Source organism: Falco naumanni, chromosome 1 (assembly GCF_017639655.2).
Source record: "Falco naumanni isolate bFalNau1 chromosome 1, bFalNau1.pat, whole genome shotgun sequence".
Lineage (NCBI taxonomy): Eukaryota > Metazoa > Chordata > Aves > Falconiformes > Falconidae > Falco > Falco naumanni.
In genome coordinates, this window is record NC_054054.1 from 38,526,758 (window position 1) to 38,553,780 (window position 27,023).

The following is a 27,023-nucleotide window of genomic DNA, read 5'->3' on the forward strand; positions in this document are numbered from 1 at the left end:
TGTTTCTAGAGGGATCTTCTCATCCCAGCTGCAAAGCTTTCCCATTGCAGGAAATCTGCCTCCCAGATGTGAGGTGCGAGTACATTTGAGTCTGAGGCAGTGGCTTAGCTTCTCTAGAGGCAGTATTTATTATTGCTGTAATTATATATATACATTCACACAGGGAAGAGTGTGTAATCAGTAGAAGAGCAAGCATAAGTATTAAGACTTCAGTTATCTCATGCCTGCTCTGCTCCTGGCTTTGCTGTCTGAACAGTAACATGTTTGTGCCTCAGTTTCCCCCACCTGTGAGGTGATAAGGACTAAGTTTCACCAGAAGCCAATATCTCCTTTGCGTGGCAACTTCAGTTTCCACACCTCCTTTTGCTCCCGACTGAAATGACCATTTCAACATATTATGTGAAAACTGGGTTGTGCTGGCCAAGCCCGGACTCCATCTGGGAATGCATCTGATGGGACGGGCTTGCAGTCACAGCAAACCCTGGGCAGTGAGGAAAAAAATCACTCTGGCTCAACCTCCCTGGCAAAAAATGAGGTTAAAACTGGTGCATTCTCTGCTGGATAAAACCAAATGAGATTGGAAATATCCTGAGAGCTGCTGGGATGACACAGGTCTGCATTTCGGGGTCTGGGGGACGGAAGGATTGGACAGCCCTGTGCATAGCCCTGGGTAAAAGTCCTACGTGAAGACCAGGCACGGCTTAAACCTCCTTCCCTGTTAGCTGGAGGGGTCAGTGAGCAGTGGCTGCTGGCTCTGCTGAACCCACCGCCTGATCCAGAATGCCCTTAAGGCTGTGTCTGAAGAGCCTCATTGACTTCAGAGGGATCTGCACACTCAATTGAAGTTAAGCATGTGTCTGAGTGCTTTTGCTATGTCCAGGCTGTAATCCCAGAAATGTTTCAAGTGGGAAGTTGCAGCCTGCTGGTGAAATTCTGTTTTTTTAAGGCATATTTTTTTTTAAATAAGTATCTGAATTCCTTTATTTTTGGAAACAACCATGCTTTTGGCTATAAGACATTCCTCCTTTCTGGGATGCCCCCCTGGAAGGGACTCTCCTGCTGCCCCTGTCCTGGATGCTTACAGAGGTGCTGAGAAACTGATGGAATGGTCCCATTCAGGCTCTTGCCTGGTGAAATGGTCCTGGACCCTCTTCTGCTGCTCCTGTGTTAAAAGTTGACTTTCCTGTTTTAGCAGAAGATGCCAAAGCCACGAACACTGGAGCTTGAAAGCTCTTGCGTTTATCTAAGTATGGAATGAGAAAATGTTTGCAATCCTGACTCCAGTCTCATTCGGCGCGCAGGTGCCAGCCCACATTACGGTGGTCCCTGCTCTGTGGGAGCAGTGGTCCTGAGGGAAGAGGGAGTGGATGGGGAGACAGCAAACCTTCTGGTAACCATGACAGCAGGTTGCTGCATCTGAGTAAGCTTCTCTCCAAGCTAAAATTTTAGGTTTCGGTCACTTGATGTTAAATTTATCTCAAGTGATACTCACCCATGGGTGCGTGCCCTGTTGTAGGGTCCAAGCAAAGCTCAGAGAGGGCATGAGGGATGCTTGAGGTCCCTCAGCCTTCTGTGCTAGGGCTCAGGGCACAGACCCCAACCCTGAGGACCCTCCTGTACCGTGTCCAAGGTGAAACACTGGAGGTGATGTTGGCTGTCGCCTGGTTGCTAAAGAAAACCCCTGAATTCAGCTGCTTGCGACTGGAGCCATTGCTTTCTCTGGCTTTCCCATTTGCAGGCAAATGGATTAATGTCCTTTGCTATTAACATTCCAGCTGCTCCCCTTGCCTCCTTTTTTTAAAAAAAATTTTTCTTTCCCTCTTTTTTTTGGTAACATCAGTAGAAATCAGCAAAAATATCTAACCAAATTCTTTGTCTTGGGGCTGCAGAAGATACCATGGGTAAGTTGTCAGATTAGTTTAAGTGCTTTCTTTGTAACTCAGTACCTGTGGAATGTCGTAATAAAGCCATGATGGTCGGAGTGTAGCTTTTTAAACAATAAAACAGGGGAAGTGATGAAAGGCAATTTTTTCTTTTTTTTTTTCAAAAAAAGAGAGGCAGCAGAGGCCTCAGAGTTAATTTATGTAATATTTCTATTAAAAACAATGTCTATTCAAGACAGCAATTTAAAGCCTGTGCCGTTGGCTTAAAATATAAATCCAATAAACCTCTATTATGATTCCTCCATTAGGTCAGTGTGATGGAATTTTGTGGACTTCTAAAATAAGACATCATTATTTTTCAGGAATGTTTCATGAATCACAGTCAAAGCCCCTTCATCTTTGCTTGTATAAATTTCAAAAATGGTGCTCTTATAAAATATATACATTTGCTGAAGCCGACAGCAGGCTTTCTTCTTGGAACAGCATCTTTGGAGCTGAAATGCAGTTTGTGTAGTAGATGAGGCAAATGCTTGTTAATGGTGTGACGGCTGTGGGCTGTAGTGGTGTGCACTGAGGTTGCGTGAGATTTGCCCATTTCTTTGTATAATATCAATGAGAAGAGAGTTATGGTCTTCCTGAGAGAGGTGCAGCACCTGAGGACCTTTTCTTTTTAGTGGAAGTGTATGGATTTTATGCATTCATTTGCCCATGTGCTTTGTTTGGATGGGGAGGTTGAGTGGTGCTGGGATACAAACCAGAAAGGCAAGCCCTATCCCCAAAGCCCTCATCCCCAAAGCCTACAACAGGGGCCAAGTTTAAGAGCAGCCCTCGCATCCCCCCTGAATTTCAGGCTGTCAGGACCATGTCAGCATGAGAGTTAATTTGTCTCATCCCCTGTGTGGTCCTGCACCGAGGTCCTGGGAAGATCACCACACAAATGGCCAAAATCTGTCCGAAAAACACCACAAGTTTATTCTTGTGAGCTCATCCTCCCATGGAGAATCATCCTCTCTGCTGCCTGGTCCAGGTCTGTGGCAGCTCTGTGGCTGCAACAGCTGGATTTTGATGGGAAGCATCCCAAAACCACCTTGAAACCAGGGAGTGAGGAGCCACAGGTTGGGTTCGCAATAGCTTCATTGTCTCTGCAGGACAGAGACCTGCCAAACCCAGGCTGTGCTGTGGGGCTGGCCACAAGTTCACCTCTAGCAGTTACGGGAGCTGCTGCTGCTGTTGATCGCTGGCTTTTATTTGTGGAGATGTGTAACTTTGGTGTCCCGTGCTGCAGGAGGAAGAATTCATTGACTGGTGGAGCAAATTCTATGCTTCCACAGGAGAGAGGGAAAAATGTGGCTGCTATTTGGAGAAGGGCTTTGACACCTTGAAGGTAAGTGGTCTTGGCTGGGTCTGGCTCATTGGACTTGCACTCTCCATGATGTTTTTCCACAAGTTTTGATTTTTTTTTTGGGTGTTCAGGCTTTTTTTTCTTTCAGGTAAAAAAACCGCAATAAAAATACACCATTTTCCCCAGATAACAGGTAGTTTTGCTTTAAAAATAACTATTTTAAAAACTCAAGTTTCTTTGCAAAATCCTTTCTGGTAACTTTGCACTTTGCAGCTGTCAAGAAATTGTCCCTTCTCTAAGTGGCAGAGGAGATGGGGAGCTGCCACCTTGAACAGTGTTTGGGAACAACAGGGAGAGCCAGAGATTGCTTAGGAGAGGGGAGATTTAGGTACATGTTTATAAGAAGTGCTAAAATTAACACAGAGACCCAAGTAAGACTAAAATGCAAAAGACTGCCTGGTTAAGGAAAGCATTCCCAGCAGGAAGGTCTCTTTGGCTGATGAAAAACCCTCTGCAGCACCTTGGCTTAGTCTGTGTCTTCCATGATGTGCTGTTATATATTGTAGGGTTGCCAAAAGTCTGATCTTCATCACTGTCCTGTAGGTGCAACAAGGGTGACAGGTCCCAGGACTCTGTCCCTGCGGGTGGAATCTCCCTGGGACCAAGGAGCTTGGGTCAAGTCTTGTCCCAGATCAGTGGGGACATGCTGCTGGACCCCCTCTGCCCAGGAGCAGTCCCTGCCCTTGACCCTGTCTCTCCATCCCCAGGTCTACGAGACGGAGCTGGAGAAGGTGGATGACTTTGAGCATCTCTCTGACTTCTGCCACACCTTCAAGCTGTATCGTGGCCGGTCGCAGGACTCAAATGATGACCCCTCAGTTGTGGGGGAGTTCAAGGTGTGATAGTCTCTCTACCTGTGCCTGATCGTGCAGGCCCCTGGGTGGAAGGTCTGGCTGCTAGAGTGGGATGATGTCAACTGAACTGGTTTTGGGTAGGACTTCAGTGAGAAATGGGCCATACAAGTAGACTACTGGGTCCAGTCTGAACAACCTGCCTGTGCAGGTCTGGCTGCTGTGTTCCCAACAGCGAGTGCCTTGCATGCTTCAAACCCAGTCCAGGCTGTGCCATAATCCTGGAGCAAAAACCCGTCTGAAACCGATGCTGGGTGTAAGCGATGGAGCATCTTCTTCCTCTGGGGTGGTGGTGGGAGCGTGTGTGAGGACTGATGGTCTTGCCACGCTGGTGCTGCGAACTCTGCCTTTGGACATGTATGCCTGGTGCAGAGGAGCGATGCATCCTTTGCTCTTTTTAACCTTTAGTCTATTTGCAAGAGAAGATGCGGATTAATTTTTTCTAGCTTTTCTTTTTTTTTGTTTTAATATTCCTGCTCTTACTCAGCACTCTCCTGACCCTAGCAATATCCAGAGACTGATTCTTGACACTTCACTGGGAGGAAATCAACTGATGAATAAAACACTTGTAAATTTTTGTGTTTTCTCTCTCCTCCTCCCATCCCTCTCTCAGGAACTAGCTGCTTTGTTCAGGAACCCTTAAAACTGTCCCTGCAGCAAAAGTCTCAGCCTAAACCTTTGCTGGGGGGCAGTTCGCATTGGCAGCAAGACCCCTTCACACCTCTTTAATAGCCTGAAGGCTCAAACAACAGTGAAGTAGAAGAGGTGAAGGATGAACAGGCTGAGGGGGCTCTGTGTTAGAGGTCTTACAGCAGGGGTCCTCAAACTATGGCCCGTGGGCCAGATACGGCCCCCAGGGTCCTCAATCTGCCCCCCGGTATTTACAGAACCCCCCAGCCGGGGGTTGGGGGGGGGAAACCAGGCAGCTGCAGATGACTGCCTGCCACTGCATCCGCACGCCGGCCCCCTGGTTAAACAGTTTGAGGACCCCTGTCTTACAGAGTTTGCATTGATGCTCAAGCAAGTGATGAAGGATACAGGCAGCTTGCCACCCTGCTCCCAGCTGCCTGGATCATGAAAAGCCTGGCAGGACATGGTCTGGTCTGGCAGAAAAAAAGAGGGTCAGGATCAGGGCTTGGTACCTGGCATTGTAGTAGTTGTAGTTGCCCCATCCCTGGAAACGTTCAAGGCCGTTGGACGGAGCCTTAAGCAAACCTGGTCTAGGGAAGATGTCCCTGCTCATGGCAGAGATTGGACTAGATGACCCTTAAAGGTCCCTTCCAACCCAAACTGTTCTGTGATTCCACACAAGCATCCAGACTGTTGTTGCAAGCCTGCTCACCTGAGACCCACCTGCACATGTGGGTGCGCAAGCACAGCTGAACACCTCTGTCTTTTACAGGGTTCGTTCAAAATTTACCCTCTCCCGGATGACCCGCGAGTCCCAGTGCCGCCTCGGCAGTTCCATCAGCTGCCAGCCAGAGGACCCCAGGAGTGTCTCGTCAGGGTCTACATCATCAGGGCGTTCGACCTCCAACCCAAGGACACCAATGGAAAGGTACCCAGCTGGGGAGAGCTCTGGTGGACCTCCGTGCTGGCTCACGGGGTGGGCTTATCCAGCACAGCAGCCCAAATTGATCAAAATCTGTATATATGGCTTAAAATTTAGAAACAATCAGGACAGCAAAAAGGAGAAAATCCACCCCTTCTTTCTGCCTCCATTGCAACATCTGGGAATCCCAGGAGCCAACTTCCTCCATTCTGAGGGATTTTTCAGTAAGGCTAGTTAAAATAGCTAAATGCATTTGATTTTTTTTTTAATTTGTTTTTTATTTTGGTGCCAAAGGAAACAAAATTGTGTCTTTCACATGATTGCTTTTTGCAAAGCTTTGCTAGTGCAAGAAAAATTTAGTGCAAAAAGAAAATTGTGTTTGTTCAAAAAAGAAAAATGTTCAATTTTTTTCAATTTGCAAAAAAACTCATGGAAAAATCCTTCTTAACGCTTTCTGTTCCACTGGAAAGTAGGGAAAAAGTAAAAAAAAAAAAAAAAAAAAGGAATTATTTTGAGATGAACATAACAAAACTGCTTTTTAATCTGCCCAGTTTTTGAAAATGGACTTGGAATGCAAGTTTTCAATTTCTTAGAAATCTCCCACAAGAGACTCCTAAGGATCAAAAAGGAGGAGAAGAAACAATGCTGGTTTTTAAACTGAAAATTGAAACCAATCCAACTTTGACCCACAGCCTTTCCCCCTGTGCTGTGATGCCTCCTGAAGCTCATCCCAGCCCAGGGGACACGAAAGGAGAGGCCTGGACACCCACTGCATCCTCACATGCAGACCTTCCCCGAGCACTGCTTTTCCATCCTTCGCTTCTTAAAACAATCTGCAGGTCAAGGAAAAGTGATGAGAGACTTGGCCTGGGGGGTTTGAACATAACTAGCCAATGTATTTGCCTTTTTTATTTTATTTTTCTTAATGTGAGCTAAAATGATGGGTCCCTCTAGACACTGGACTCCAGCCGGGTGACATCTTTTAGGTGAAGCTGGCTTTTTTTTTTTCTGCTTTTTTTTTTATTTTATTCCCTTCCCCTGGTAAAAATGCTGACTTGAGTTTAATTTAACCACTTTTCAAATTTATGCTGGTTTCCCAAAATAGTTTTACTTGTGAGAGAGAAGCTTAAAAACTTGCTAAAAATGTAAAAATATCTGATACAATTTTTAGATGCACAATGAGTCTTTATGTTAAAGTATGCTTCCATGCTTTTTTTTTTTGTGAGCCATATTTTTTGAAACAAAATCTTTCCCTTTGACATTTTAGTCCCCTGCATTTGCAAAGCTATTTTTGAGTAGACCTCAAACTTAAAAAACGATGACCTCAATGGAACCCCAAAATAGGTGACTCAGATGAGAACAGGAACATCCTGAGCCCAGTCCACCGAAGAAGCCATAAGTAGGCTTTTTTCATGCTCTTTTATTGCTTTTCCATCCCAGTGGCCTCAGAAGGGCTTGGACTCTTGTCCCGCACTGCTAACTGGTCCTTCAGTCATCCGCAAAGAGGGATTGCAGGTAGCTTTTGCCGATGGTCACAGGTTTGTAGTTAATGGTCAGACTGTTCTATCCTTGCAAATAGTCATTAATCAAGGGCGGTGGAACATTCTGCTTGCTGGGACAAGTAGAGGCAGAGTTATTCCTTCGCCATCAGTGCTGCTGTGCAATCACTCTTTCTCGCATTTATTTTTATGCCCATCTTTAGTGCGATCCCTATGTGAAGATTTCAGTGGGAAAGAAATCCATAAATGACCAAGAAAATTATCTTCCCTGTACGCTGGAGCCTGTCTTTGGAAAGTAAGTTTTGATTCAGTTTGGAGTCCATGTGATTTTTTATGTCATATTGAGGAAATAGTGCTGGGCCAGACAGAGCTTCCCATTCCAACCTACATTCAAGACCAGGTTGGATGGCGCTTGGAGCAACCTGATCGAGTTGAAGATGTCCCTGCTGATGGCAGGAGGGTTGGACTAGATGGCCCTTAAAGGTCCCTTCCAACCCAAACCGTGCTCTGATTCCCTTGGTGTGCTCTCGGCTCCAACCTTGCTGAAGTGTGTTTGGCCTTGGCTTGACCACCGTCCTACCCACCATAGCTCATGTTCACCTTTTCCCTGAGACTTCTGAGCTGTGGAGCATGGGCTGGGGGGGTCTGCTCTGTCATCGGTGGGTTGTTCAGGCTTGAGATTCCCCTGTGGAGGCATCTGCCTCATCCCACTGATGGGTGAGAGAGTCTGGGGAAACTGCTTGCCCCTCATTTAGGCACTTTGGTTAAATGTCTGAAGAGAAGACACGATGCGTGAAGATTGGTTTGATTAGGCTGTGGCATGGGATTCCTCAAAATCAGATGCTCTGAAAAAGAAATATCTATAAACATGATATGGACTGGTTGTTTGCCTCGCAGTAGGAGCACAAATGTGGTGAAAGGCAAAAGATAGTATTGTTGTTTTCAGAAAAGAGTATTTGTCAGAGCTGGAAAGCACTACAAGGACCAGGCAAAGCGGAGGGAGGCAGTGGAAAACCTGGTGCTCGGTTGCCATGTGTTGACAGGACTTCGGTCTCCCAGAAAAGCTGAGATTAGATGTACGGGGCTATGCTTCAGCACAAACAGGGGTCACACCCTACTCCACAGGATGTCCAGTTGGTTTTCTTAGGTGGCTTACAGCAGCCCAGGCTGCAATGCTGTGATACCTTCCCAACAAAGCAAGAAAGAGAGGGAAGCACACCATCTACAAGGGAGAGGGATGGCGAGGGTGATGCTGGTGAGACCTTGGAGGACAGTGTGCATTAGACAAGCCCTTTACTCCTCTCCTTCCAACTGGAGATGGTGGCTCTGCCTTTCCTACGGTGAATGCAAAGTGGCTGCTCCCCATCTAGCATGAGGAAGCCCTGGTCTCCGGTGGGCCAGGACCTGCTGCCCCATCGCAGAGCCCACAGCCAGACCCGGGTGAGCTCGGCTAGGCTGAGCAACTCCTCCTTTGCCAAGCCTGGCTCCCAGCCAGAGCCCGTCTAGACAGCGTGCTGCACCTCCCACCCAGTCTTTAAAGCGAGATGTAAAACCGAGGCCCTGGCTGCTGTCGGCTATTAAACCTCCCTTTTCACGAGCTGTTCCCTGGGCGGCTGGCTGCCGTCCAGCTTGAGCTAATTACTTTCTGCTGACCCCAGTTCCTCCTGCACTCTTAATTGGTGGCATAATCACTTACTTCCCCTCCTTAAAAGCTGCTGCAGGGTGGGAATGGGCATCGTGTTTCTCCCCGGCGTTGCCTGCCTTTCAGCAGCAGGTGGAGGTGTTCCTGGGAGTGCTGGGTCAGACCTGCACCATCCTGTGCACCCAACTGTGCCACCTTCCATGTGGCCGCCATCCAGGCGCACCAGCTTGGAATGGGGTGTTGTTCTGGCAGAGTCTTGGTGCTTTGTCTCTTGCTGTCCTTTATGTGAGGAGGGAGGAGAAGGTTTGCTCTTGCTGTATTTTATGCCAGGATGTGGACTGTGGTGTAATGGTGGCAGAGGAGACGGCACAAAAGAAAGGTGCTTAGGACCAGGGGGAGAGGACAAGGAGGCTTTGAGGGTCAGTCTCTGATGACAAGCTTGGCCCGGGCAGGCTTGACTCCTGTTGTGGACATTTGCTCTTTGCACTCAAAAAGCAGATGGTTTTCCAAAGCTGTCATTTCTGCCCCTTTCAAAATCCATGGCAATGATGATTCCTGACTCTCGCCTGCTGCTCTTTTTCCTTGGATATTGCAGTGACCACCATCCAATTAGCAGATGGAGAAACTAAGCAGGGGCAAAGTTTGCTCAAGGATAATTCAACCAGGCAAAAATAACCCCAAAGCATGCTTGCTTAGTTGCGTACCTGCAAGCTAAGCCAGTACAACACAGTACTGACAGTACTGGACCAATGTGACAAAGATGCGTGGTGGGTGTACTGTCCTTCCTGGCACTGGTGGGTGGGGATGTGGTGTGGGTCCGTGTCCTGTGGGGCTCTCAACAGCACAAACCTCCATCTCATGGGCATATCACGGCTCCCATTGTGCAGGATGTTCGAGCTGAGCTGCACTCTGCCCCTGGAGAAGGACCTGAAGATCACACTCTACGACTACGACCTCTTGTCAAAGGATGAGAAGATTGGGGAGACCATCATAGACCTGGAGAACCGGTTCCTGTCAAAATACGGGGCGCGCTGTGGCCTCCCCCAAACCTACTGCATGTAGGTACTGCTGTGGGCTTGGGTGGTGGGTCTCTGTAGCTGCTGGGGCTGTGCGGTGCCAAGCTGGGCATGAGGACCAGGGCGATGTCTCAGCCCAGGGGTCTGCTGTCCCCAGGCTGTCCCAGGGGCACCTGGGTGATGCTGTACTTCACCGCATAGGTGTGTCTTGAGACAGATTCACACCAGAAAAGCCCCACAGTTGAGGAACTTCCCTGAGTCTTGGCTCTCCTCCAGGACCATGAAATGCTTCAAATAACATAAGTGTCCTTGGGGAGATCCTGTTACGTCCCTGATGCCTCCTGGGCACACCATGGTGAGGACACCCGCCATGGGCACGGCCAGCTAAGAGGTGACATGGTGGGTCTAGGGGGGCTATCAGGGCACCCCAGCCCTGAAGACTGGGGCTGGGTGGGCTGTGGGACTCACAGCCCCGTTCACCAGTGAACGCAGAGTGAGCTGTACCTTCCTCCGACCAGCCCTCTTTGGTGTAAGGCTGCTGCTGCCCTTTGTTGAGGCTGAAAGACGCTTCATCACATGTTGAGCTGCTGTTTTTCCTCCTGTTTGGTTTCAGCTCTGGACCCAACCAGTGGCGAGACCAACTCCGTCCTTCCCAGCTGCTTCACCTCTTCTCCCTGCAGCACAACTACAAGGCTCCCACCTACAAGTCTGACCGGGTCATCTTCAGGGAGCAAGAGTACATCCTCTCTGAACTGGGTAAGGTAACAGGGCTGCTTTGGGATAAAACTTCTTTATCCAGAGCAAGGGATGGAGCTGGAGGTTGTGAATGTATCATGGTGGGGGTTATCATGGAGACCATGACCAGGTGATGGGCATGTTCTCCTCACCTTGCTGTCCAGGTTGGCTCTGCACCTTTCCCAAGCTTAGCTCTGCCCCAAAGGCTGCACGTTGCATTTGGACCTGCACCAAACCCTGGGTTCAAACCTAGACAGGCAATCCAGCCAGGTTAACTTTGGCAAACCAAATACATGCAGTCTGGGAGCTGCAAAGTCCATTGCAGCCAGAGAGGCTCCAGCCTGATCTCCCAGCTGCTGCTTGTGCTTGGAGGAGCAGTTGTGCTGTTTGCATCTCTGCTTTTTGGGGTTGGTGTCACTAGAGGGAGACAATATCATACACACCGTGACAATATCATACACACCATGCCCAGCGTATCACACCATGACTCATGCCTTGAGGGGCAAGGTGTGTTCTAGGTGGGAGTGCAAAATCAGCCTCTGCCAGCAAGGAGAAAATATCACCAAGTGTTGGGGAGGCATCTTCTTGTTTGCACAAAACCCACCAACACTGACACCTGCAATATCCTGGGCATCAACTCATGCCCATCTGACCAGCATCCTTGGGGGCAGGGGTTCGCCTTTTAGAGACGACTCTGCTTCAAACCATGGAAAGGGTGTTTTGGCCTAGGGAGGAGGTGAAGCCCCTCCGTACATGGCCCAAGGGCTGCAGTCTGACTTTATTAAGGCCACCACAGTATTGCAGAGCTACCAAGGAGGACTTGGCCTGCAGAGGCATGAGACAAGGCACAGCCTAGGACTGATCCCTCTCCCTGCTCTTGGGAACTGAGGCACAAATTCATGGTTTTCCCCGTGAGGAGGAGTAGGAGTGGGGAAGCAAGGGCTCCTTTGCAGCCTCTCGTTATACGAAAGGTTTTCAGCAAGGGCTGGAAAGGTGTTAAACCAAGCGGGGTCTTCCCCCCTCTCCCAGCCCCTGCCTTTCACCTTCCTCTGCTTTAATGGCAATCAGTTCAAAAAACAGAACAAAGTCTGATGCTTGACCTCAAGGAGATCTGGAAACCAGCTGTGTTCGCAGAGCAATGTCAGATCTGAACCTGGCGGTATAAAGTGAAGCTATTAAACACGAGAGCATGGGTTTTACAAGCACTGCACCCGGACCATTATTCCATAACCCCCACATTTGTTGTTTTCTGAGAGGGGCTTTTTCTTTTTCCTGTGCATAAACACACACACACACACACACACACATATGCACACATGCCAGGTTTCCACTGCTTGGGAAATAGCCCATATGTCTGAAGTTAACCACTTCAAGATATTGCCAAGAAAGGAGCTGGGATATATCACCTGAAAGTTGCAGAGCTGTAATAATATTTATGGAGCGCATTTAATTTCAAAGGTCCTCAAAGGTGCATGGCCTTGAAACGCTACGGCTGAAAGGCAACCGTCTTGGGGGTGATGTCCTCCACCAGCTCCAGCATGGCATGTGGGATGGGGAGGCAGGAGCAGGCTCAGCCGAGGCCAAGTTGGCCATCCTTTGTACCTGGATGGATGTAACAAGGATCCTGAATGCTGGGGCAGAGAAAGCAAAACATGTGCATTATTGATATGTCTTATCTGGTTCGCTTGTGGAGGGTCTGGTGTGGAGCGAGTGAGGAGGTGGAGGTGGTTTCAGATCTGCTCACGGATGGCTTGGTGTTTGGTGTGGCTGTTGTGTCCTGGCCCATTTTGATGAAAGACCACACATACCCCTGTGGGAGCAGTGAGGAGCAGAGCAGGGACTAGGACCAGCCATGGGACTGTGCTGGTGGTGCCTGCGTGGCCATCCTTATCCTCTCATTTCTGTTTTTCACCCTGAACGCAACAGGGAAGAAACGGGACCCCATAGGGAGCTCACTCCCACTGTGCTCCCTTCTGCCCAGCTGAAGGTCCTGGGTAGTTCTAAATGATGGGACTGAATATCCATCACCAGTGCTTGCAAACTGCACCAGAGCAGATCCTTTCATCCTACTGCCCTGAAGAGCTTTGCTCACACGTTAGATAAACCTCTGCTGGGGTTGGGAATGGCAACATGGCAGCATCATGGGCTGGAGGGCAGCCTGCAGCCCCAGCTGCTGTGGTTTTAGGAAGCTTGAACCCTTGGGCACATTCAAAAACTGGACTCTCCTTCCCGTGTCCTTCACCTTGGTCCTTGCAATGTTTCACCTGCTGTGATTGATGGGGGGGGATTTGCACAAGGGTCCCCGCAGGTCCCTGTCCTGTTGCATGGTGATTTGCCTGTACATCCCACTGGGAGTGGGTTGCCCTGTGCCCAGGAGGGTTTGTGATGACAGTGGATTTGCAAATGGAGGCTGTGCTCCTCTGCTCACTCCTGGCTGTGGTGAGACTGGTGGGCTCGTGCTTGCTCCTGTGGAGCGGTCAGAATCCGGCCATGGCACGGTGTAACACTGCTCTTTGCTCTGTGGCAGAAGATGGAAAACCCCTCAATCCACACCTGGGGCCGGCAGAGGAGCGTCTTGCCCTGTATGCCCTGCGGAGGCAGGGGCTGGTGCCAGAGCATGTGGAGACGAGACCTCTTTACAGCCCTCTCCAGCCCGAAATCGAGCAGGTGGGTGGTGTGACATGTCTAGGACAAGACCAAGAACATCATCTCCTTTTGATCCGATGCTAACCAAGTGGCTGTCTCACTGCGGAGCTGTGCTGGGGATACCTGCCCCAGGAGATGGGCTTTTCCCAGGGAGGGGAGTCAGCTGTCAAACACAGACTGGAGCTCAGCTCCGTCACTGACTTGCTCAGGGTGCTTGGGGAGGTTGATTCCAGACTCCTGTGTTCATTTGCATCAGCATTTGCTAACAACTTTTTTTTTTTATTATTTTTTTAAATTTTATTTGTGGGAAAGCCATTTCTGGTCGGAAAGTCTTAATTCTTCTGTAATGGTAATGACACTGCAGGCTCCTTTGGCAACACAGCGACGTGATTTCTGCAGCATGAACCTGCCCTCAGAGGCGTAAAGCGTTAGTGCTGCTGCAGACTGGATATTTTTAAGCCAAATGAAAACTAAACAGGCTTCCATCCAAAACCAATCAAAAGCCAGGTATCCCTGCTTAGCCTAACCCCTTTCCTTCAATTAACGAAGTATGTGTACTTTATGCATTTGGATCAAGAAATGCTGCTTCCTGCAGGACAGAATGATTAATTATCATCTGTCATACACGTTCCAGTTGTGTTGCAAAGGCAGTTTCAGGAGACTGGCTCTGCAGCTGGTGTGAGCGTGCGCAGCCGCTGGCCTGTGCCACCGCAGCTGTTTCCCTGCTGTGGCTCATTTTTAACCCGACCTCCTCTCCGGGGATGGGACAGGAGGGCTGTCGGCAGAAGTAAATGCACTGGCAGCTACTCTGAGCATCTTTCCATGTTAATTCACCCAATGGAAACAACGATTAGAGGGGGGAGGTGGCTGCTATCAGTTGACAAGTGGGTCTGTGCTGTTCTTAGAGGTACAGGTGTCATGGTCTTGTTGAACCAGCCATGGGGACTAGGAAGGGTGCTTCCTACGTGACATGGGGTTGCATACAGGCAGAGCAACTAGGACCTGCCCTGCATCGCTGCTTCTGACCAAGAGAATCCCCGGAGGTGATGCTGGGTCTAGGGGATTAACCTGTGTGCCTCAGTACATGCTACATTCCGAAAAGCATGGCTCTGACCTGCTGCAGAGCCACCAAGCAGGCTGGCTCTGTCGGGCTGTTTGTAGTGAGCTAAAAGCCAGGTTGGGCTTTTAAAGTTTTCTGCTGAAATGGAAGATTTTCTTGCCAAAAAGTGAGCAAACCACAAACCCCTCTGTGATGGGCTGATTGTCAAAGGATGGCGCTTTTTTTTTTTATTTTTTATTTCTCCTTCAACCCTTGAGACTGCACAATAAAATATTTTATTGGCACCCATTGGTGTTTTACAGTAAAAGACCACCTAAAAACAACCCCTCTGAGATTTCAGCTGCATTTCTGCTGCTTTCTCCCTGGCAGGATTTTGTGAAAGTGGAATTAGATTCTCCTTTCCTCATCCCATCCTCCACTCCCATGGTCAGAAACCCATCAACCAGCTGTCCAGCTGGTGGCAACTGGTGACACCATGGAAAATGAGTGAGCTACTTGCTTCTCCAACATCTCCTATGGACCGAGTCTTTAGTCTGTCCCTATGTAAAGATAGTCAGCTGTGGAGAGTAAAGACAGAGTGCATCTTCAGTTTATCCAGCTTATATGTCACAAGCCATTAGCATACCTAGCTATCACTAAGATAATTTAAATATAATACTTAATGACAATTTTCCAATAAGAAAATCTTAGTTTTCAACTGAGGAATGCTGGAGCACTTGATATTTTCTCTCTCCACTGCTAGGTCTTACTGAGGAGGTGAAGGTGACCCGGTTAGGAGGCTCACCAGGCTTCATGTGTCTTTCTTTTCCTCCAGGGAAAGCTACAGATGTGGGTGGATCTGTTTCCGAAATCTCTGGGTCAGCCTGGACCCCCTTTCAACATCACGCCACGCAAAGCCAAGAGGTAACTTTTTTTAAATTTCTTACTCGATGTGGTGCTGGTTCCAGCACCTTCTGTTTGTGAGGGGAGAGAAGGGGGCTTGGAGATGTCCGATGGGGAGACATTTGCCTGCCCAGCTGGGAAATGTCTGTGTGGGCTCATCTTCAGAGAATGATGACTCGCATCTTAGCTCCTTCAGCTGAATATGTGAGTGGCACAACCAGGCTGCCTAGGCAGGCTCTGCAACAAGATTTTCGCCCTCTCATGTTGTTTTTGTTCTCGGGGCTGTCCAGGTTCTACTTGCGCTGCATCATTTGGAACACCAAGGACGTCATCCTTGACGACCTCAGCATCACTGGGGAGAAGATGAGTGACATCTACGTCAAAGGGTAAGCCACCCAGCTTCTGTGTCCTCCGGGTACCGTAGCCTGAAGGTGCAAGAGCAGCAGTGAAGGAGTTAACACGGCCCTTGCATCAACACTGCTGTGGTAGACATAAATCCTGCTGGGATGAGGGGGCTGTTCACACCTCTCCATCCATGGATCCAGCTTCTTGGCAGACACGTCTCTGCCAGGCTCAGAACTGCTTCATGATGTCAAGTTTTCCTTTGCATCCCTTGGGTGCTTACATGACAGTATTTACATGTAGACAGGTAGGATACGGGGAAACAGCCTAGCCATTGGAGAGAGGGGCACGTAGCCTGCATTTCCACTATCGGCTCCTTCCCAGCTCCTCTCCTGGGACAGCCGTGGGCTTGTTCCGTATACATAGGTTGGCTTGTTTGCATAGCTGCTTTTTTTGGAATTCCCTTTTTTCCTTGAAACACACAAAAATGTGGCAACCAGCAGTAACTCTGGCACATTCCCTTCTCTGCCTGACTCCATTTATGTTTTGTCTTGTGTAAAATGGTGCAACCCCAGCCAAGGGACTTAGTTATTTTGTGCGTTCTTTGGATTTACGGACAGGAAGAGGTAGGATTTTGAAACAGACTGTAAATCCCTTTTTTGCAATCCCAATTTTCCTCCTGTAAATCCAGAATGTGCGCTGCTTACCTGGTATTCACATCAAGTGCATTGTTATCAGCTTCAGCTGAGCTGCTCTGTGCACTTCAGGGCTCTGAAATAGTAGTGCTTGCAGGGTGTTACTGGGAAAGCGGGAACATCCACTGCTTCCTGATCTCCCTCTCCTGGCTTTTAGCATCCCCAATGACCAAGCAAATCTTGCCATGCTGTAAAAGAGTTCAAAATCTTGCTCAACTACCTCATCTTTCCCCACTGGCCCTGCCCTCAAATGGCTGCATCATTAGCATCCCTGCGTATGGCCTGAAAAATCCTAGTGGAGGGGGAAGGCAATGGTCCTTCTTGTGCTTAAGCATCTGCCCTACAGACCAGGGATCCAGTGGGCAAAGTGACCTTCACCACCATGGCTTTGGAGGGGACACTTCCTTCCATCTGCCGCTGCCTCCAGAGCAGGGGCTGGAGCATATTTCAGGGTGAACTCGGTGCATAAGGAGCTTTTACCTTTGGCTTTCCTTTGGAAGATCTCACAGCACTTCTTTGAGGAGACTAATTGCCAGTTTATTCTCTGTTTTACCTATTAGGCAAGACCAGGACTGGAATCTCAGTCTCTAGGACATTATCTTCTACATAATATGTAAATTTGCCTGAGGCACAACTCAGTTGCTGTTTATTTAATTTAATCAGTGATTTAGTGGTAGTCTTACAATAGCATGAAGAGGTCTTAGCCGTGTTTAGGTGGTGCAAGGCTGAGTGCAGAGAAACCTGCCCTTCCTAAAGGCTCGTGCTGCAGGCAGGCAAAAGAGTGGTAGTGTAGGGAAATCATATTCATTAAGAACTGAAGATGTTTTTTGGGCTTAACAGCTCTCTCTGTCAGTGTCATAGGTGGAGGATATTTTTGTATTGTTTTCATAGTGAAATTTCCAACAAAAAGTTTTACTTCACCAAGAGGACGGACCAATACTGAACCAGGTCACATGGGAAGTGGGAGGTTTTCACTCATCACCTTGCAAGTTTTTCAAGGTATTTCATGGTAAAACCGGTACCACTTTGAGCCAATTGGACTAGAAGTTTTCAGAGTCGTCTTCCAACCAACCATCACTGCTAAGATTTATGTGATATTATGTGGCATCTTTAAAACTCATCTGCATCCCCTTTTGGGTTCCTAAATCAAAGGATGGCCTGGGTCCTCCAAAATCTTGCACCCATGCTTAACAGAGAGGGAGGTGTGTGCGAGTTATGAGAACAAAGTTGCCTCTTAAATCTAAGAACCTAACGCTGGATGTGGATATTGCAAATAGCTTAAGCCACGTGGATTTAAAAAATACTGGATGAACTAATGGGCTAAAAATCCATCCAGTCCTGTTAAGTACAAAACCATTATCCAAAGTTCAGGAAATCTGTGACTTGCAAGTTACTGGAGGCTGGAGAGGTGTGTTGGGAGGGTATCAGGATGTGCTTGCCCAAGTCCTGTACTCTTACCTGGACATCTGCTGTTGGCCCTGGTCAGGGGTGGGATACTGGGCGAGATGGGCCTTTGGATGGTCACCACGGCCATTCCTACATTATGTTTTTAATTCTGGGGCACCATGACTTGAATGCTTTTGATTTCTGGCATCTCTTTCCTGCAGTGGGGAGGGTGCAGCAAATTCTGCAAGGAAAAAAACCCACCTGTGCATCCAAATCAAACCATTTATTTGTCCTTTTGTTTGCCTGCAAGGAGAGGGCGCTCACACTGCATCCTCTGAGGGTCCCTGCCAAGCTCTGAAAGATGTGGATAAACACACAGGCTTGCCATTTGCATCCTATCACATCAAATCAAATAATCCAGCCACAATTTAAGCATTAGTGTAACCTCATCACACAATTCCCACTGCCACCAAGCCCTCATTTCTGTGTAGCACATGTGTGTGTGATGTGTACTGTAGGATGAACTTGAGTAGAGTTCCCTTCCCTGTCTCCCACAACACATTTGGGGTGGGTCATGCACTCTTCTCGAGCACTTGAGAAGAGGGAATCATTTGTATAGCTGGGCAAAAAACCTCTTATTTTAATTTAAGTGGAAAACAATCGAACGAGGTAATCGTTTTCATTAGAGATTCTCTCTGAATCTTCTGGCTTTCCCCCAGCAGGGCTCTAAATACACAAATGGATGTATTTTGTTGCTTTGTTTTGTTTCGTTGATTGCTGAAGACTGAAGAATCTTGGACAGGGAAAGAGGGCAGAATGAAAACCTGATAGTTGCAAAACTCACAGCTGGAAAAAAGTAGTTGTTATGGAAAGTTTTCGGTTTGCCCCTGGCCTGGTTGCAGAGTGACCACAGCCAGCTTGCTCAGACCCAGAGGGGAATGGTGCTACATGGAGCTGTCTCTAGCAGGAGTGGCTGGGGACCACCCTGGCCACAGCAGGGTCTGGCACTCTGGGGAAGAACCTCTTGGCCATTTAGGACTTTCAAGTAATAATCTTTGCGAAATTGACAGAGAATAGAGGGAGGAAAATGGCCCTGTGGCCCTTTAGCATGGCTGCCTCATCAGCAGGATGGGCTTTAGGGGCTGACTACAGGGTCAGTTTGTTGGGGTGGCTGCAAGGGGGAAAGGAGCTCTCACCAAGGCAGGTTAGAGGGTGATGTGTGCTGGTGGATGGGTAAGCAACAACGCCGAGCCAGAGCTGAAGGCAGCACTGAGTCTTTAAAACACCCATAAAACTCAGGGGAGGGAGGAGAAGGGCTTCTCAGGCTGCTACCGCCAGCATTGGTTCATCTCCCAACACTGCAGGCACTGTTGCATTCCCTCTCAAGTCCCCTACGGGCTCCAGGTTGCCCCTACAGACAGCAGCCACAGGGATGAGAGACATTTTATTGCCTGCTCATGGCCTCTGTGATGCTGAGGGAGCTTCAAAACCTTGGTGTGTTTCTAGTTTTTCATGCAATGTGTTTGCGTTTTGCAGCTGGCTGGTTGGCCACGAGGAGAATAAGCAGAAGACAGATGTGCACTACAGGTCTATGGGAGGAGAGGGCAACTTCAACTGGAGATTCGTCTTCCCCTTTGACTATCTCCCTGCTGAGCAAATGTGTTACATCTCAAAAAAGGTGAGTGTCCCTGGACAGATGTCTCTACCTTTTCGTAGTAGCTCTGCGGTGAGATGTGCTGCGCGATCTAAGACCTGCACCACTGCACACATGGAGCTATTCAAGGCTCAGCCTCACCACTGTGGCATTTGAAACGCAAAGTTGGGGGCAGGTGGGGAAATTGGTTTAAAAAAAAAAGATCTACGTTTTGAATACCTCTGTGGGGTCAGAATTAGAGGTGGCTTTGTGTAAAGAGTCTGGAGATCCTGACTCCCCAGGAAAGACTTCTCTGGGCTGGAAGCAGCTGAATATTGGTGTGGTGGTGTCTAAGTACTATCCAGGTGTCATGGGACTTCTGAGGTGCCTACTCAACAGCAGGGTTACTCCAAAGATGGAGATGCATTTCCATGGGGATGGTTAGGTGCGCACCTCTGGTCTCCAGCGTGGCGTAATGGGCATCGTGCTGTACGATAACTTCACAGAAGGGCTAAAGAAAGGAAGAAGCTGCCTCCAAGCGCCTGAAGGGTTAAGCAGGAGGAACATGTAGAACATAGGTTGGGATGTGTCACTGGTGGAGAGATGGGAAGAAAAACTTTGGTTTGGGATTCAGGGTGAACATGCCCTTGGTTTAATAAGAGAGCTGTGTACTCACTTGGGGAGGTAAAAGTGGATGTGGTTTTAGCCCCCTCATTCCCACATCTGTAGCTGGCTATTGCTTCTGGTGCTCCTTAAAGTTAGTGTAGCACGATGATCAGATGGGCTGGGAGCTGCACAGAGGGAAGGAAATAGGGAAGGAGTTGGGGTGAATACGTGGAATAACACTGGTGCAAATTGGACTGGCTCTCCAGGAATGCCTTAGGGGAGGGAGATCTATTGGCTTGAATTTCCTGCTTATCACCTGGAGACTAAAAGGAGTATTGTTGGGTCTGTGCGGACAGCAGGGATGATCTTTGCTTTTGAGACTTGGTCCTGTTCCGTGACATCTCCCTGAAAGCTCAAACCCCTTCAGCCGCCCAACACCAAGCCTTCATCCCTGCTCCCTGCCTTGCCACCGTGAACTTGACTTGTTCATTGATATTGGGGGTGCCCAAAGACACCTAATTGTGGTGGGACCATCTGCATCCACAAAGCTCACCTGGGACACCCATCCCAGCTTGCTTTGTGGGGCCAGCAAGGTCCCAGTGTGGCCTGGGCTGGAACTGGTGTGGTGGTGGGGAAGATGCTGAGTGAATTCCCCATCCCTTGAGCCAGACGATCCCTGTGAGGAGGCCTAGCTTCAAAATGAATTGCTGGATAGTTAAACTGATTGACAGAATCATAGCTGTACCCATTTCACGCTTCATGTTAAACAAATCAAAAGTACAGTGTGTACTACATTCAATTATCCCCCTTTGAAAAAGCAAAGACCCCCCTATAAACCGTTTAAGAAAATACATCCCACTGTGCTGATATTGATTCTCCTCCGACCACATGTCTGCCAACACTGTATCAGAAAATAAACAGCTTGTAAAACCTCTCTGTAAAGGAAAAAATAATGAATGAAAAGCCATGCTTTGTGTTTGTGGGACACATTCCGCTCTGGCAATTTTTGATCTCGCCATGTGCTGTTTGAACTCCAGGTTCATTACTGCTGCTGTAAAAGCCCATGCACCGAACTTTAAATGCAGGCGATGGAAAGTGGAATTTAAATCAAAACGGTCAGATGGCAAATTCTGAGCTGCTAAAAGCCACCTGCGCCCAGCCTTGCTGGTGTTGGCCCGCGGAGAGAGCACTGCTGGGAGGAAAGCAGCTTTCAATTTGCTCTCCTTTGTTTGGTCCGCTCACCTCCTGGAAGACCAGAGCTCCCATTAGCGTTGCAGGATGGACTGCAGGAATGGGTCACCCCAACCCGGGTTGCAAATATTCTCCCAAAAGAGCAAGGATGCCCCTGGGCAGGAGGGTCTCCGTGTTGTTTAGTCCTGGTGTGTGCATCTGGGGTGAGCTGGGAGCCTGCAAACCCAGGGAAAACCCAGGTGCCACGTGGTGGAGCTGGACTCCAAAGCCTTAGGATGGCCAGTGGTAGCCAGGAGTGTTTAATCCTTGCCACAGCATGGAAAGTTTTGGGAACTCCATCTCCAGAGCTTCAAAGTGCTGGGATTGCTTGGGGTTTCAAGGCTTCAGTCTTCCCATGGGGCACCTCAAGGGAAAGCAGGAGCCTGTAAATCCTGTGAGCAACAATTCAATTTACAGATTGGAATTGTAGGCTCTTATTCCTCCTTTTCTAAGCATTTTAACCATTTCAGAATGTTTTTCCCATCCGTATCTTCACCTGCTGCAGTAATGTTATAAAGATTTTGCTTCTCCTTCTGAGAAAGGAATTTACCTTTTCCTTTTCTGAGTTTCCAAAAAATCCCCATGGAAGAAGTAGTTAACCTCTGGGACAGCTCTTCTGAAAATATGTAAATGCTTGTTTCTTTAATGTCCTCTCTCAGCATTTATTCAGAATTTCCTTCTTTTCTCTAGCAGCCATGGACAAGTCAGGCCACGTTGCTTGCATGGCCGCAGCACGCTTGCAGCTCGCTGAGTCCTGTGAGGAGACGGTTTCTTACATTGCGAATCATGCTGTCATTTTGGTGAAGGGGTCAACACACAGTGCATGTGGGAGTGCTGTTATTTCACAAGGGGAGCTAGGGTCGAAAGGTAGATTCAGTGCCCCTGACACATTTGCATGAAATTGCATATTGAATTAAGTAGGGGAGGAAGAGGCAGGTCCAGGTCCCAGATGAGTGCAGTGCTCTGCTGCCAACCAACAGAGGGGAGCAGATGTCTGCGGGGTTTAAACTTTAGATCCCCAGGTCAAAGCCTGGCAGATCTTGACTCTTGGAGACAGTGTTATCAGATGGTCGTGGTACAACCAGAGTCTGTGGAGAGCAATGCTGAGGTAGGCTGGCTGTGGATCACCTTTCACTGGGCACCCAGTCAGGGAGGCACTCCGCTCCCCCATCTCGCAGGCGCTGTGGAGGTGGAAAATGCATGAAATTGATTTTGAAATGTTCAGCTTTAAGTGCCAGTTACAGCGGTAGCTGAATATAGCTGCCAAATCTGAATTCTAGATATCCTCTAGGGCAGAAAAAGCTTCACACGGAATGCCGGAGCAAAAGTCATCCACATAAATGAACATTCAGGGTAGAATTTCAAGAGCATCTCAATATGCAAGTTAAAAACTATTGGTGCTTGAGTGGACCTGGAAATAAACCACCAGGCTGGAGCTTCCAAGACTTGGCTGGGCTGTTCATATATCATGTGAAAAGCATTCCACAAAAGAAATTCCAGAAAATGAACATGAGTATGGGAGCATTGCTGGCAATGTCAAATCTGTGTCGTGCCATGTCACTGGCAGAAACCAGACCAAGGAACATAGCTCTTGTCTTCATACTTGTGCTGCTACTAGACTTCAGTGTTAGGTGTCAACAAGAAGACAAAGTATTCATGCCAGAACACAAAATGTTCCGTTTTCCAAAGACCAAGAGAGCCATTAAGAGGACCCATCCCACTACTGTAGAAGAAACTGCAAGCAGCTTTCTGGTTTATGCAGTAGAAAGGTCAGAGTGGTTGTGGTGAGGCTCGTTCTCAAGGAGCTCTTACATTCATTTCATTCCTTCCACTTTGTGCTCTCAACTGAAGGGGCCCATCCAAGTTTTAAGCAGATTAATTGCAACCTGCCTGGGTACAAAACCACACTGACTTTCAGCTGGAGGTCTTCAGACATCTGGCACCTGGCAGTGGTGGGTGCATGCTGCTCGTAGGGCTAGAAGTAGGTGATCCTATAGGAGAATCCAAGGAATAACCCTGTGGCTGTGATGCTTGCACATCTCTCCTTGGTGATGCTTGCACATATCTCCTTGAATAATTGAGACCCTGCTTCTGCAAGGCGCAGCTGAAGTCTCCAAGTTTGCTGGCTCCAGCACTGAATATAACAACAAAACTGACATTTGGAAGTTTTTTTTGTGTAACTGATGATCTGGTGGCATCCCAGAACTCATTCTAGAGATAGGTCTTCAGGAGTGATATGAGAAAGAGGGATGTTTGGGGTCTTAAACCCACTTACAGAGAAAAGTGCAAAGGCAATCTGAGGGAAGAGCAGGGAAGAAGGGGCTGTAACTCACAGCTTGTTTTGCTCTATTGCTGAGTGGAGTTGAGAATAAATTCCTCCTTCCCTGGCACTGAGGCTTTCCCAGCTCCATCTGTTTTCATCGATTCTGCTTGCTTTGTCTGCAAATTCATTATAGTATCCTGACATCTTCCTGGTACTGACAGCTCCAACCTGCCACGGGCCAGCCCCTCACCTGGGGCAGATCAGCCGGTGCATTCCTCCACGCTCAGCATATCCGCACCAGCTGGGAATGAGGAGTGGGTGCAGCGGTGGGGCATGCGGGGACATCCCCGCTGCAATGGATTTTCCCTGGGGGAGACTCATGCCATGCAGTGAGGCCCTGTAGCATGATGCTCTAAATCAGCTGAGAGCTCGTGGGCAGCCTGGGCTTGGTGTATTTGTCAGACAGGGCAAGAGTTGACCCTGGAGGTAAGCATGTGGCCTCTCTGTTCGATTTTTATTAAAAAAAACAGCCAGAGGTGTGAGGTGTCTGCAGCTGGGTCCCTGTGTCTTCCCCTTGTTCTGTTATGGTCGCTGCTGAATCTCCAGGGTGTACATAGAAATCTCTGTGCTCCAGCTGGTTTTAGTTTGACATTTTGACTATCAAACACTGATTTTTGTTAAAAACAGTTAATAATTTATTAGATGGAAATGTTCATTCCTCTTTGGTGTCGGAAAGCTAAAAAAAAAAAGGCTATTGCCTTTTTAATTTTGGACTTTTTCCTCTCCCATTTCCCGTCCTTTATTGTGTCCTTCCCTGTTTTTCTTGGTGGCATCACAAAGCAAAGTAAAACACAAAATGTTCCTTTTCCTTCCACATTTGGCCAAAATGCAGATTTTGAATGGGCTCCAAGTACGGGTTTTTTTTTCTGGAGGAAGGCAGAGCTAGACAAGGCAGTCATATATTATGTATTTTAATGGGACTGCAACAAGCAGATATGACACAACTGTCTTCTCTAATGGGGCAGGGACAGCAGTTGTGACCTGGGATGCACTGGCAGCCTCTGTGATATTCAGACAGGAGTTACTGTTGTGAATTTTGCTTTTTCAGTAGAGTCTGTAGCAATAGGACAAGGGGTGATGGTTTTAAACTAAAAGAGGGTAGATTCAGATTAGCTATTAGAAAGAAGGTGTTTACCATGAGGGTGGCGAGGTACTGGCACAGGCTGCCCAGAGCAGCTGTGGATGCCCCATCCCTGGCAGTGTCCCAGGCCAGGCTGGACGGGGCTTGGAGCAACCTGGGCTGGTGGGAGGTGTCCCTGCCCGTGGCAGGGGGTGGGACTGGGTGGGCTTTAAGGTCCCTTCCAACCCAAACTGTGCTGTGATTCTGTGACTCCAGTGTATGTATGGGAGGGGATGACCAAAGTATGGCCGTGCTGAGAACTGAAGGTCCAACAGTGTTGTTCACAAAGTGGCCAGGACTGGGACCCCAAAGCTTGGAGTTCCCTAAATGGCAGTGGGATGGCCTCATGTCCCTGGAAAAGCCTGATAAACTCTGTCAGAAGGAAAGCATGGGAGGCTGAGAAAATAACATTGCAGTGAGTGATTCCAGGAACTGAATAAGAGTATGTGCCCCAAGGTAAATATTATGACTATTTCACACTTACGGTGTGGTGATGCCTGGAGTCTTCCTCCAGATACTGGCAAGGCTGTGCCCGAATGCACAGCACATGATGTACACTTGGAATTTTGCTCAGCTGCCATCCTGATCAGGAGAGGATGCAGAAAACCATGTGCCACGAGACCTGCGATGCAGTTGTCGGACTTGGCAACAGCAGGGAGATCGAAGAGGCGAGTCAGCCCAGTAGAAGTGCAATAAAGAGCACTCTCACCTGTCTGCTTCTTCTGAATACAAGTAATGTCCCCATGGGATGAGGTTCAGAGAAGCAGTTTCGCAACACCTTGATGGTTGGCCCAGCAGGACAGCTTGTCCTGGCTTCTGCAGAAGAGGCTCTTCTTGGCTGACCTCTGAGGGGGGTCTCCCGCATGGCTGGGGGTCCCCAGGTGCTGCAGGGTGAAGGACCTGATGGTGTCTCACGTGCACATGCTGCAATGGGACAGGCTCGCTTGAGTGTGAACATGCTGGGGGCTCCCTGCCTCCCCCAAAAGTAGGGTTGCTCCTTACTTTGTATTCTGTAGCACATAAGCAACCCAGAAGAAATGCAGCCCTGTCAACACTTTCCTAGTGATATGAGCTTATTTTTTTCTCTCCCTCCCCTGCTGCATTATTCACGACCGTAAAATATTCACCAGCCTCCCCTCTCCCCCCCCACCACTGCAAAACAAACCCCCAAACAATAATTCAAGCCCCTTTCCTTCCAATGTCTTGCAAAAAGCTAGGAAATAAATTTCTTGCCGTGGTTTTTTTTTTATAGTGAAGTTTCGTAGCTAGATATAATCATGGAGGCAAATTTCACACTGCCTTGAAATGGACCCATAAACTTAGCTCAGCATCAAATTCCTCCTTCCCCAGCCTGCCTTTCCAGCTCTGCTCTGCCGTGTCCCTAGCTTCACAGGGCTCCGAGGAGGAAAGCTTCTCCACCAGCCAAACCACATTTACAGTGTTTTTCCACAAGAAAGGCCAAAGCTGTACGGATCGTGCTAGTGTTGTATCAGCTCCGCATTGCCACCCGGAAAGGGTCGAATCCTGCCTGAGTCATCCTTCATCAGGCAGGGAGTCCCCAACGAGCCATGGCATCGCTCTCAGGAGTAGGAGTGGTGCTGGGGATGCAGGGGGATGCAGCGAGCACCCACTTGGCCACGGTGTGGGTTTTGTTCTCTTTGAGTGCGGGCAAGTCCTTGGGCATTGTAGTGGGAAGGAGGAAAGGTGGAAACCCAGAGTCCTGCATGTTTTCCAGCAATTGCATGGTCAGTCCTGAGGGACACTCACCCAGCTGGGTTTTGTTGTGTGGAAGATGACCATAAGGCACCACAGCACCCGCTGGCTCTGACCTGGGTCCAAGGCCCTCTCCTCCTGCCCTGGGACAGCTCAGCCAGCACCACTGATGGGGAAGGAGCCCACCAAGAGGGAGGGGGATTGCTGCAGAAGCTCAGAGACTGGGGCAGTAATTTGGGTCTCACAAAAGCCCACTCCTTTTCCCAGTTCCTCCACTTTCCTCATCAGGGCAGTCATGGGGTTGAGTCTTCCAGCAAGGCAGCACCTTTGCCAGAGAGCAGAGCTTCCATCACTGCACCTCCCTTTCAGAGGGGCTGATCCAGTGCTAGGTTTTGCTCGTGTTTGACTCCAGGTGGATGGGATGGTGCAAAGAGAAGGTCCAGCGTGTGCTTGGAGAGGTGCTTCAACCCAGGCAGCAGCGTAACAATGCTATTGGAGCATGGGTGCACCTGAAGAATGCAGATAGGATGAAACTAGCCTCTGAGCCAGGGACTTTAGTTATCACTGGAGAGGAAGAGGCACATCTAGGACATGTCTAATCCTCCCTCAGGCTGAGCATAGCTGGAGGTGCCTGAACTGCCCCAGCAAGGGGCAACGGGAAGAAGCCTGTGGTGTCTCGCGGTGGTGTGTACCATGGGAGATAGGTCTTCCTCCACCTTGCAGACCCCAGATGAACCCTTCTGACCCATGGTGAGCTCATCTGGTCGCCTTCTTCTTTGGGCATGGGCACCTGGATCCTGGGGGCTC

General features: G+C 48.8%; 1 protein-coding gene across 16 annotated transcripts in view; it reads left to right on the forward strand.

Moving 5' to 3' along the window:
• Nucleotides 1-27,023, forward strand: part of DYSF (dysferlin) — a 105,306-nt gene that overhangs the window by 63,669 nt on the left and 14,614 nt on the right. For 9 of the 16 annotated variants that reach the window (XM_040590470.1, XM_040590477.1, XM_040590491.1 and 6 more), the window contains 10 exons: nucleotides 3,169-3,267; nucleotides 3,993-4,121; nucleotides 5,539-5,694; nucleotides 7,391-7,482; nucleotides 9,717-9,887; nucleotides 10,459-10,601; nucleotides 13,108-13,247; nucleotides 15,101-15,189; nucleotides 15,459-15,554; nucleotides 19,128-19,269. In XM_040590470.1, the coding sequence (XP_040446404.1) occupies nucleotides 3,169-3,267; nucleotides 3,993-4,121; nucleotides 5,539-5,694; nucleotides 7,391-7,482; nucleotides 9,717-9,887; nucleotides 10,459-10,601; nucleotides 13,108-13,247; nucleotides 15,101-15,189; nucleotides 15,459-15,554; nucleotides 19,128-19,269 (1,257 nt within the window). Of the gene's footprint in view, nucleotides 1-1,889; nucleotides 1,902-3,168; nucleotides 3,268-3,992; nucleotides 4,122-5,538; nucleotides 5,695-7,390; nucleotides 7,483-9,716; nucleotides 9,892-10,458; nucleotides 10,602-13,107; nucleotides 13,248-15,100; nucleotides 15,190-15,458; nucleotides 15,555-19,127; nucleotides 19,270-27,023 lie in introns of those variants that run through there. The other 7 variants (XM_040590399.1, XM_040590433.1, XM_040590381.1 and 4 more) reach the window with 3 other exon arrangements.